This window comes from Euleptes europaea, chromosome 1 (assembly GCF_029931775.1).
Source record: "Euleptes europaea isolate rEulEur1 chromosome 1, rEulEur1.hap1, whole genome shotgun sequence".
NCBI lineage: Eukaryota > Metazoa > Chordata > Lepidosauria > Squamata > Sphaerodactylidae > Euleptes > Euleptes europaea.
In genome coordinates this window covers 82,603,157-82,616,158 of record NC_079312.1, presented here as the reverse complement: position 1 = coordinate 82,616,158, position 13,002 = coordinate 82,603,157, and the positions used below count along the sequence as shown (strand labels likewise).

The 13,002-nt window shown below is 38.3% G+C and overlaps 1 protein-coding gene across 3 annotated transcripts in view; it reads left to right on the top strand.

Annotated features, from left to right (window-relative positions):
* Positions 1 to 13,002, top strand: part of SGCD (sarcoglycan delta) — a 433,509-nt gene that overhangs the window by 291,737 nt on the left and 128,770 nt on the right. For all 3 annotated transcript variants that reach the window (XM_056859944.1, XM_056859945.1, XM_056859939.1), the window contains one exon: positions 755 to 856. In XM_056859944.1, coding sequence (XP_056715922.1) covers positions 755 to 856 — 102 coding nt within the window. The remainder of the gene's footprint in view (positions 1 to 754; positions 857 to 13,002) is intronic.

Genomic DNA, 13,002 nt, shown 5'->3' with positions numbered 1-13,002 from the left:
TACTGTAGGCAACTTCTGCTAGCCTATTATGAATTTTCATTCTGTTTAAAACAAAAGAAGTGATTAAGGGGGGAAAGTTGTAAAAATGTTCATTCTGACTCTGGCAAGATGCTTTTCAGCATTTCAAAAATATTTTTTTTAAGTGCAGAAATCTGGAGAAATAATTGAATTTGTATAACCATACAGCATGTTGTTGAAATTATTTGCTTGTTCGGGAAAAACCCAGAATGGTTGCAGTTGTTAATAAAGGTTTTTTAACTAATTGTGCTTAAAAACCAAGTTAAATAATTCTGATTGCAGAGTGCTTATTGGTGGTTTATTGGTGCACCACAAATGCAAGTCATCCATTTCATAGATACCACTATATGGGAGCTCTGTGCGACGGCTTGTCATAAATGGACAATATCAATATAAATGTTGAAGGCTAGACATGTTACAATGAATGGTTTTGTGTTAACAATAAATGGTTTTGTGATAACAATAAATGCCACCCTGTCATCTCTTGCTCCTTTTTTTGTCCCCTAGATCAGAAGCTAAAGGGCAGCTTTCACCGGAATAAATGGTTATGGGGAGGGCACTTCAAATTGCTTGAAACACAATTTTCTCACAAAGGATAAGTCAGAAGGATAATGCAAGTGATTGCATTGTGCAGTGCCTCCCATTATTTTACATGGTGCTCTTTGCCAAGAAATACCTTTTTGACAATAAAGTGTCTATAAAATCATAGCTAATGGGGTCTTTTTGTATATTTCAGGATGGAATGGGAAACCTGAGGATTACAGAGAAAGGTTTAAAGCTAGAAGGAGATTCAGAATTCTTGAAACCTCTCTACGCCAAAGAAATAAGATCCAGTACAGTAAGTTTCTAGAAATGTAAACAAAAAAGAATCCCATTTCTGTCTGTCTTAATGCTTAAAATACATCAGTAACTACTAGTACATAGTCAACTTGAAAGTATACATTAAATTGGCTGCACTGTGGGAAGGTGATTGGTAAATTAGTTGAGTCAGTAAAAGGAGGAATTAGCAGCATATTTAGGTGAAAGAAATATAATATTTCCAGAGGATCTGAACAGAAGAAAAGTCTTACCAGATAAGGTCTGTCTAGTCCAATACTCTGATTGCAGTTATAGCCAGCCATATGTTGTGAGAAACTCACAAGTACAGATTGGTGTTACAGTCGTGTTCAATTATTTGCCCTTAGCATCCAGCTATCAGAAATGTATTGCCTTTAATCATTGAGGCTCCATTTATCTAACTTTGGCTAATATCCATTGATAGACTGAGTAGGGGCATCTCCACAAATCAGCAAAGATCAAGTAATATTGGAATTGTTTTCTTTTGCTTCGAATTTTGATGTATTAAAGCTATTGCTTAATGTTGGTGAGAATATGGATTCCAGTTGCAACAAGTTTAAAATTTTTAGCACTTGACCATCGTGTGTACTCAAAATTCTGGCATCCAACAGACTTCATGACAAGGCATATGATAACCTTTATGAACTTTATAAAGTCACCTGCATACTATCAGTTACTCGAGTCCAATGTGACAGGACATTTTCAAAGCTAAAGATCATAAAGACAAGGCTAAGAAATTCACTGTCTGAGGAGAACTTGGAATCATACATGTTGCTATCCATTGAATTGTTAGATGAACTGGATGAAGAAGCAATTATTAGCAGATTCGCACAATCTTTTATTTAAGCAGTCCTGAGGCTGAATTATATATGCACTGAACTTCAGCTACACTCAGTACAAGGCATGTAGGACAAATCAGTCCAGCTATGAGGTATGTCAGTTACGATCCTGTTATAAGCACTCCACAGTATGGTTGGAAAGCAACAGATACAACAACCTTACTGAAGCTAATCAGGTATGGATCTAATTGGTGCCTGAATGGGAGAGCTCCTGAGAGCTCTGTATATACTACCTTAGGCCCCTTTGAGATTACCATTCTAAACCAGATGCCATCCGTTGTTGCCCTGAATTCAAGTAAAGTGATACAGGGACAGGCATTTTATGCAACTTGTTTCAATCCATATATGTGCCATCTCTAAAGTGCTCTGGCCATTTCAAACAGTGCCACTATTTCCCACACACACACTTTTTTCCATGCCATGTTCTTTTTCAGCTTTAAAAAAATGTTCTAAGATTTGCTATAGTAGCACCATTGACATGCCTGTAGCTGCTGGGAAAAGAACGCGGCATGGAAAAGGTGGAGGGGAAATAGTGGTCCTTTCAGTTCAATAGCCCTCCAAGCAGTTCAAACAGCACACTGGAGTGATTCAGAAGCGTAAAGAACTGAAAACGGGAGAAAGCCGATTTCATAAAACAATGTCTGAGCCCCGGGATGCCAACGGGACGCAACTGGCTTGTCTGAAAAGGTTAAAAAAAAATCCGTTAGTAGCCGAGAGCCAAAACGATTGTGTCTGAAATGATAAAAAAAAGGGTCTGTTAGCAACCGTCTTCCCAAACAGCTTATAAGGGCAGTTTGAAAGGGGCCTTCAGTTCCATGATGGAAGAAGGGTGTGATAGAAATGCAATAAACAAATAATGTAATAAGATACATTTCTAGAGTGTAGATAACTCTGGAGTTTTAAATGCCTACTTAGGTAAGGTATGACGATGATTCTTCATTTTGGCCTGTTCTCCCCATCTCATTCTATTTCTGTGCCTAGTAACTGTTTACCCTGCCAGTATGTATGCCCCATCTAGCAAGTGAGCCTTCTCTTTTGCTGGCATTTCAGAATAAAAGGTTAGCCTTTCCTCTAGAATGAATGTAAATTAATGGCTATAATGATAATTCACACCTAAGGTGTGTTTTTCAAAGAAAGAAAACTTGAGTAAGCATTACAAATTTAATTAAGTTCATAAAGAATTGATTGATTCAAGTCAAAAAAATTATTAGTAAAGTGTTGAGAGTGCTTAAGAATTATTGCAACTACATTTCATGGCAACAGGTGTTTTTTTAGTCTGTGAGCATTTTTAGACATTCTCATTTAACCCAAGTAGCTTTAAATAAATAGGCCAGGCATTCTTTAGTTTGCTATTAATACATTACAGGGTGGATCACAGTTCCTGTTTCCTGTCAGAAGTATTAATTTGATTGAATGTTAGCCTCACACTTTGATGTGATGCTAGATACCTAATTAAACAACTTTAACAACACATTAAATTTGCATTCAATTTGTCTTGTAAAAATTGGGTTTTGTGGAATGGTCCATGCAACTTTCAATACAATATCCCATTTCATTACTAAAAGTTATAACCTTTACAAATTGTTTGCAGATTGATCTCTGCAATAGCAAACATTTTTGAAGGAGAGTTAATGAGGAAATCTTCTGTGATTAAACTCAGAACATCGCCGCTGACATCTGGACATCACTTTCAGTTTTTTGGCAGAAATGACATCTTGTGCTGGGGTGATGCCAGTTCATCCCCCCCCGCCGCATTTTCCCACCCCCTGTGGACTTTGAAGTGCCAGCATGGAAGAGGGGGAACTGTTAGAGCAGGAGACCCTAACCCTCCTACCCCGCACGATCCTTTGGATCCCAGCCCTTATAGATATTTTTGATAATATGTTAGATAGCAAAACTGGGAACATTTGCACGGTTTTTATTTGTCTTTTCCTAACACTGGCAATCTGCATTGAAACATACCAGCCTCCTTTTTTTTTAATTGGCCTTTCTCTCTTTCTTATGTTTTGGTGACAGCTCTCAAATGTTTATGAAATAAGAAACTACAGCAATACAAAATTGTAAAAGAAGGCAAGGGTGTGTTAATATGTAGGATACTCTCAGACACTGACATATTAAGCACTGTGTGCATTCTGCTAGCTTTGATGATATTTTGCCGTATGGTAAAATTGCAGCCCCTGGTTATATTTATAGTAGATAAAGCACAGTAAAAGATGAAATTAAGTTTCATTATCTCTTTGTCTGCTATAATAAAGTTACACTATTAGTTTACTATTGTGTGCATAATAATATTCACAGGACCAAATCCTTTTATGATTTCAAGGGAGCCTTGCAAGTATTGGATTTGGCTGTACAAATTGTATTATTATACAAACATCTGTGTATATATGGATGGATGAACTGCACAAGCAATTTAATTTTGAATATGTTTGATTCTCCACTCCTCCACATGAAGCCTGCTGGGTGACTTTGGGCCAGTCACAGTTCTCTCAGAACTCTCTCAGCCCACGCAGAGGCTGGCAATGGCAAACCACCTCCAAATGTCTCTTGCCTTGAAAACCCTATGGGGTTGCCATAAGTCAGCTGTGACTTGACGACACACACATGTTCAATTTACTGCTTTAATAAGGATCTGTTGATCATTCTTAAAATCTGAATATGTACTGAACAAAAACCTATGTGTAAGTCAAGTGTACTTGTGGCAAACACAATTTCTGCTTTAACTATAAAACAGGATTTGAAACAGGTAGACTATAGAGATCAGTTCCCCTGGAGAAAATGGCTACTTTGGATGATGAGCTCTATGGATTTGTACTCCACTGAGATCCCTCCCCTTCCAAAACCCTGCCCTCCCTAGGGTCTACCCCTAAATCGCCAACCCAGAGTTGGCAACCCTGTCCAGAAGACACAATATCATTCTCCTTCCATACATTTATTCTCTTTGAGTATTTTGTCTGCATAAGGCTTAAGTTTCTTGTTTTTAAAGCAGCAAATATTGGGCCATATGGTTAATTCAACTAAATACTGACCTGGATCCTCAAAGTTTGACTAAAGGCTGTTTAGGCATACTTTTGGAAGAGATCTATGATATCATGTCATATATAATGTGACTAAGGGCCAAAAAGTTTGCCATTCCATAAGAACTCAACATGTACTGGCAGCTTGTTGTGCAGTGTAACTCTCCATAAGGATGTTATGAACTAGCAGCTTACCTTAGAAGGACTCCAAAATTATGGTCCTCAGATTTTAGCTAATGATATGAAACAGGCTGATGAAGTACTGATATGAAATGGACTGTTTGCAGACACCCGTACCTGCCTTTTCATATACCACAAGAAGCCTTGAAGATTTTTGCAAGGATAGACATTTGCAATTTCGTGTAGTCAGAATTACGCTATTCTACACATGTTGAAGCACAGCCTGGTTTGTGTACAATATATGGCAGCTTAATGTAGTTTGCATGCCTTTTTTACTTTACCTGAGGAAATGCTGTCTGTAGTATGAAGCAAAAATTTAAGTAAAAGATACATTTAGATACTTGTTAACAAGGATTTTCCTTTGTTATATATAACTCCTCATCTTGGTATGTTATGCTATTTGTTTGGATTATAAGGGCCAAACTAGACATGATGATGAACTCATGGCCTCCATGAGGATGCCACTATCATTTTAAAGTCATTTTAAAATGCTGCACACTATAGCAGACAGAGGCACGCTTGTCTCCCCCTAGTGCCAGAAAGATTACATGCACAAATATACCCCATGATTGTTTCAGAACTTGGAAAGGTGGAGGGGGGAACAGGAGCGCCCTCGCAGCAGATGACTATAAAATGGTGGTAGAAACCTCATGGCAGTCACAACGATGCATCATGTCTGATTTGTCTCTAATAGTGCAATCCTATGCAACGATACTGCAGTGTAAGCTCTCGTTTGTCAAACTGCAGCCCTGTGCACACTTAGCCCTGTTGATTAAATGGCACTTACTTCTGAGTAAACATACATGGACTGTAAGGCCTGTAAGCACACTTACTAGGGAGTGAATCTCATTGATCTCAGTGAGATTTCCTTCTCAAGAATACATGTAAGTTTGCATTGGAAATCTGTGTGCAAAACAGAGCTCCCCCCTTCTTTCCTGAACTGCCAGCTTTTTATACCCAATAACACCAACAACGTTCACAACTTTGAGGAGTTTCAAGAGTAATTTAGAATCCAACTTTAGGTGCCAGTGCAGAAGCTTCCATTTGGGGGGGGGGGGGAAGCATCAGCTATTTCACATATGGGGTTGCCAGCTCCAGGTTGGGAAATACCTAGAGATTTTGGGGGTGGAGTCTGGGGAGGGTGGGGTTTGGAGAGGGGAGGGACTTCAATGGGGTATAATGCCATAGAGTCCACTTTCCAAAGAGGCCATTTTCTCCAGGTGAACTGATCTCTGTCACCTGGAGATCAGTTGTAATAGTGGGAGATCTCCAGCCACCACCTGGAGGTTGGCAACCCTATTCTATGCCAACAGAACCCTAGGCCTAACAGAACTCTCTGCATCATACCTCTTGTGTGTAAGTTTCATGTTCATGGTTATAATGTAGGTATAGGATCTCCCTTTCTGCTCTTGACCTTTCTGTTCTTGAAACAGAAGGGAGAAAGGCTTTCTCTGTAGGAGGAAGCCTACTCAAAGAGGATGGAATCCTTGAAAGCAGCCTTACAGCTCTTTTTGTGTACTCTTATTGATTTTTTCTGGCTATATAAAAGAGTTATACTATAGCCTTTAAAAAAAAAAAACCAAAAAACAGGGCAATCAGCTTTGGAGGAGGAAAAAGAATGTCAAAATAAATCCAACCCATAGCTTTTTAACAAGAATGGATATGTGCATGCAGCTCTGGGATGCATGCCTGAAAGTGTATTAACTGGTCATTAAATCTATCAAGTAGCATTGCAAAAGTAATATTGTTTTGCAATCAAACATTGTTTAGCTGTATAACTTGCAAATAAGAGAACGCACTGTTGTCAGAAATCCTTTGAACATGGTTGGTCATACTTGGCCAGGTAATGGACTATTAAAATGAGTTTAATGGCACATCTACTGGGGAGTAGCTGAAATTTTCTGGCTTCACAGTGGTGGTGCATTTTTGTACTTGTTTTAAAGAAAAGAATGATAGATGCATCAGATCCCCTAAGAGCAAGCAGAGCATCCTGAACTCCCAGCTGAACATAGTGCACACTAAACATTATTTTCTATGCCACTTGCATGGAACATGAACATCTTGCTGTCCTTAATTAAGAAGTTAACTGGACCATGAAGCATAGGCTGAGTAAATAGAAGTAATTTGTGCTTCGTCAAGAAGGCACATTAGGCATCTTTGCATTTCTTGCCTGCACATAAATTATGGAGATTATTAAAAACTGGAAGGGTCATCTATAAGCCCATCTGTAGCTCAAATTCTTTGCCGTTCTCACTACATAACTGTCTTTCTAACTGTTGTAATTTATTGTGGACTATTGCATGAACCATCTGCTTACTTTTATAAGCTGCACCAACAAACTTTGACTGAAAATCGTACATAAAATTACATTTGTTCATTTTATGTGTTGGAAATGGTGATAGGAATTCTAAAGTTTTCAACCTACATTGCTATCGTTTGACCATAATTTTAAAACAGAGTCATTTGGTGACATGCCTTTTTGGAAAACAGCTGTTAAGAGTTTTCATTTATTGTGTTTTTAAATGTGACACTTTTAAAACTGCCAACCTACAACTCAACATGTGATTACTAAGGATAGACTGAGACCAGTTAACTGATGTTATCTCATCCCAACTGACATCACTCATAGCTGAGTTCATGTCATGCAGAGTGCCTCAACAAGGAAGATGCCACATGTATCACTGTATTGAGTACCGCCACACATGAATCGCAGTAGTTCCAGATGTTGGATGTGAAGGACTTTGCATTATCTCTTAACCTCAGACTTCAGAGGGGGACTAAACTAGAGAGTCAGAGAGATAGAGGAGTCAAGGCACTGGGTGTCCTTTCTCTATGATCTGACACTATCCCTTTGACATACAGATTGCTATTCTCAGGGAAAGACTTCCTTTCTTTCCTACTGTCACACCTCCACACACAGGCACACTCTTCTCCATTTTGCCACCACTAGGGCAGGACATGGGTCCACCCCAGTTAGTTAGAATAGATTAGGAATCTGTATCTACCCTATCCTATCTAGAAACTGAGTTCCTATAATAAAGTAAGTGTATTAGTTTGAATAGATAAAAGAGGCTCTATGTAACTTTGTGCTTAGTACAGCATACAGACCAGTTGTCTTTGCTGTGCACAATAGCCTTTGAGCCCTCTGCTAAATTCAGATTTCGTACAAAAACCAGCACCAGATATATGTAGCAACAAATCTTGATTACTGCTTCTTATAAACTAGAACTACAGGCCCTTAATAGAGTTGCCAACTCTGGTTTGGGAAATTACTGGAGATTTGGGAGTGGAGTTTTGCAAGGAGAGGGCGCTCATTATGGTATAATGCCTGAGAGTCCACCCTCCAAAACTCCAGGGAAAGTGGTCTCTGCAGTTTGGAGATCAGTTGTAATTCCAAGATAACTCTAGCCCCCACCTGGAAGTCTAACAAGTAAAGGGAGTACATGGTAGGAGAAAACCAAACGTAATGACTGTACAAAGCCACTGCGTAATGAAGCACATGAACCAGTTGATCTTACCAATTAAACAAGATTATTATTGTTAAGTTTATATCATGCATAAACAGGTTTTGTACCAAGCTTCAGAATCACAATAGCTTTTTGTATCAAATTTCAAAGTAACAAAAGCAAGGTGCCATGTGAACTTAACAGAAAGAATATCAGGAAAAATAACCAAATACATGATGTAAATACACATGATCTTGTCTTAAATGATACATCTGTAAACCCGATCTTGTCTTAAATGATACAATTGTGACGAGCCACCTGGCTTTGGTACTCATTTCGTACATCAAACAGAAACATATATACTACTTGATAAAGCTTCCCCATTGGAGGTCGGCTTCCTTAATCCTGAAAGATGTAATGCTAGCTAAATTAAATGTTTAATTGACTACACTGATCATTCTCTTATTTAAAAAAAAGACATCTAAGCACAGGGGCCTAGTTCTCATGGAGGTTGTAAAGCTGTTTCTCGGTTGTATTGCTTCAGATAGCTATAGGTGACTCATATAATTAAATGTTTCTCCTCTCTTAACACAATCTGATTTTATATGTACAGAAATTTGGTTTCTATATGGAGAAACATTCAGTCAGTTACAATCAAAATTCAAAGTTTCATCTCAGTAAGGACAAGTCTCACTCTGTCGTAATGATAATGGCAGCCCCCTGGCCGTCAGACACTGCAGTCCTAAACAGAGATACCTCCTTCTAAATCCATTGATGTCCATAGGCTAAGAATGTTATTAATCTGTAGATGAAATGATGTGGAACAGTTCTAAGGCTATAAAGAGTATTTGTTCCTTGTTTATCACAAATAAAAGCAGTACAAAATTTAGAGGAATACCTCCTTAGTTCATGTCCATAGCCAATTATGCAAAGTCTGGGATCTTCATTTAAAATGGCTGCAGTGCATAATCGTGTGTTTGTGTTTTCCTGGAAACATACAACCATTTTCATATGATATTCATGTAGATTAAAATGAGAAATGCCTCTGAAAGTACATTCACAATTATTTCAGTCATCACTAGAATATGCCTTGTTCTCATATGAGACTCACAGGTAGGGTTGCCAATCTCCAGGTACTAGCTGGAGATCTGCTATTTCAACTGATCTCCAGCCGATAGAGATCAGTTCACATGGAGAAAATGGATGCTTTGGCAATTGGACTCTATGGCAATGAAGTCCCTCCCTCCTAAAACTCTGCCCTCCTCAGGCTTTCCCCAAAAAACCTTCTGTTGGTGGCAAAGAGAGACCTGGCAACCCTATTCACGGGTAATACACCCAAAAAGAAAGTGGACGGCCTGTGCAGTGCTGATGTGTGAAATATAAGCCTGCACTGGCATATAAACCATCGCTTGCTGGCTCCTTTTTCTTGCTATTCAGTAAATTGATCTCAATTGACAAATTAATAGATGTTACATAATTTACACCGCCCTGCATTTTCTATTTCAATAATTATACCTGCTTTTATTAGTCTTCTTAAGGCTACAATTAGCACAGTGCAAGTAGTACAGGAAGCTTTTAATGCTGAAAATTAATAATTTGCAAAAGCACTTGCCTTGCAACATTATACAATTTTCCCGGGAAAGGTTTTAATGGAGAAACTCTCCTCTCTGGAGATTCGGCATCCAGTGAGATATTGTTTCTGCCCTTTTGGTTATAACAGTTTCAGTTGTACTAGCGTGATCTGAATTTGGCATGGACTGAGATGTAAGGAGACTGTTGGGTTTGTACTATGTGGGAATACTGCCTCTCCTGGTATAATTCCATATAGATTATTGGCTATTTGCAACATTGGGCATTCATGCTATTCGCTAAAATTTAGCTATGAGAAATGAATTTCAGAAGAGGACTTCTTTTCTTCCAGTGATGATAAAATAAAACAGAAAATACTAAATACGATGCAGACCTGTATATAACAATGATGTGATGGGCTCGATTTTTTTAAGCAAAATGAAATGTAACTCTCCTGTAGATCCATTGCATGTTTTCCCTTAAAAAACATATTCCTGAAGAACAATCTTGAGACAGTTTATCTTTTTTCAATGGGTGTTGTTGTTTTGTAAATTTGTATCAAAGCAGGATTTGTTCACAGCTCTTTGATCTTTAGACTGGAAGACTATTGACTTTAGACTGTGTACGTGATCCAGCAAAAGATAGTAAGTTTCATATGCTTGTGGCTAACTCTTCCATTGAAATCAGTTAAAGTTGCTAACTTTGGCTGGATTACGCTCAATGTTTACAATGTACATTATTGTATCTGATATACTGGTTCATAGTCTGAAGTGCAAAATCGTTAAACTGAATTGAAGCAAAGTGTCGGCCATAAAACCATATCCAGTTGTTGCTTCCTCTTTTGTTACATATTGTCTATAGGTAACGGATACGGCTAAATATTATTTAAAACTGTTATTAACCTTACTCAAAAGCAAACAAGCCATTAATTGATTAGGAGTTGACTAACAAGTCACTGTTTCTCATATTCAGCCACCTACAGAATCTATTCAGTGCTAGGAAGACTCTGTTCCAAAACTAAGATGTTTGTTCCTTTACACCGGGGAAATGCTCCAAGCATTTCAATCATCTCATGATCCTGCTTCCCCTCTAGCCATCCGTAAACAGTGGGGTAAAGTACAGGGAACAAAAAAATAAATAAGACAGATGGAGGCCATTAAGGCGCCAACAGTTCCAGTTGCAAGAAATGTCAGCTAAACACAAGCAACACAAGTTAATGCCAAATCATTGTTAGCATTTTGCATGGTGTAGGTAAAAATCTTCAGGCATAATCTGATGGGATTTGAAGCATACATGCATCTAGTCTCACAAAATGTCTCTTCTCTTGTAATCTCTTGACGATATCCATGGTATAGCGATTACTGCTCATATCTTGCTCGAGCTGTTCAATGATATTTCTTAGGGAAATTATTGAGAAGTTTGTTTTGAAATGTTTTTTGTCTAATTGAGTGCTTGAGCCAGTAGCCACATTCCATATCCCTGGATTTAAAAGGATAGATAAAAGCATGAAATAATTTCTGCCAAAACAGTGGATGTTCAAGATTTCAGATCGTATGGAATTTCAAGCTGTGTCAAAGCCTGCTATTCTACCCAAAAATCTTGTATTTCTACCAAAACAAATTCCCTCTTAGTTCCTTATCAGTAAAAACAAGTATAACTTCATTTCCCTATCCCTCAGATGTAATTTATGAGAAGATATTAAAGAGAGAACCTCAACCAAATTTTCACAACCAACCATAATAAATGAGCCCTGTGTTAAAGTAGTAAATAAATAGATAAAGTAGTAAAGGGAACCCATGCACAAGTATAATTTATTTCCCCATATGTTCAACTGCCAAACTAACTGTATCCTGGCCAAATACAAAAGGATGAAAAAAAATTGTTTCCTTCTGAGGGTTAACTTATCACTGAAAATATATCCAGGCCTGAAAAGAGAAGAAACTCTTACAGTAAACAAACTTTCTAGAAAATAATTTCACCAGTAACATTCCAAAGTGCATTCTGATTGAGGCCTCCTATAGCATATTGAAAAGAATTTCATTAAATGTTGCTAACATGTCATAAGCTTCCTTAAATGGAAGGGTAATGGCTCATAACATTTGTAAGCTTTTTAATTTCATGCAATATGAGCAGCATAATCAGCACCTATTAAAGTCAATCAACTGTACCAAGTGGGGCTACCTGCCTTGGATTTTGTCTATATTTCCATAGTTGCTTCACCTGAAACATAACTCTGAAAACATGTTTTCACCTTTTGTGGGGGATGTCTGGGCCAACATGCCAAATAAGACAACGTCAATACTGTATGGATATTCATAGAAGGGGAAACACTTCCTGAAGATTGGGGGGTGGAGACTTTCAGTTCACAGCAGGTCAATTTTGCTTTGAGTCAGTGGAACACAGCATTGTTCTTTGGCTGTCCACTGAGATAAAATATGAATGGAAAGGAATTTAAAACAAACTGTCAAGTTCTCTGTTTCTGGATTTTGTTGGCAGCAAGGGCACAAAGGTTGTAAAGGGGTCAGGACTGAAAAATAACAATCCACATTAGATACTTAAAACTTTTGGCAAGTGTTTACCTTGATTTAAAATAGGCACAAATGCCTATTTAGATAGATGGGTGGTAACTGCTCTACTGAAATTAATGCAGAAGTTCAGTGCAGGGATGTTCAAGATTACAGGGATACTATGCAATTAGACTTATAAACAATGAAAGGTTGGACCAGCTTGATCTCTCTTGCACTCCACCCAGTTGCTAGATACTTTCTAGAATGTGATCTGGCTGACAGAGGCTCTCCAGGGTCTCCAGGGATGTCAAAGATTGGATTTGCAATCTTCTGCAGGCCATGCAGGTGCTCTATAGGGCTGTCGATTCGGTTCGGCCTGAACTGAAAAACAGCCTTACATAGGCCCTCTTTTTTGTGTTACCTTTTTGGTCCTGTTATCAAGACTTTTGTTCTGATTTATATCACTGGCTTGTAGCATTGCCTGCTCACCCAGTTTACACAAGTGTATGCCAATGCTGGGCAAGCTGTTAACCCTAACCTACAGGCAACAAGTGTTGTTTTTTCCCTTACAGATTTGTTTCCCACCACT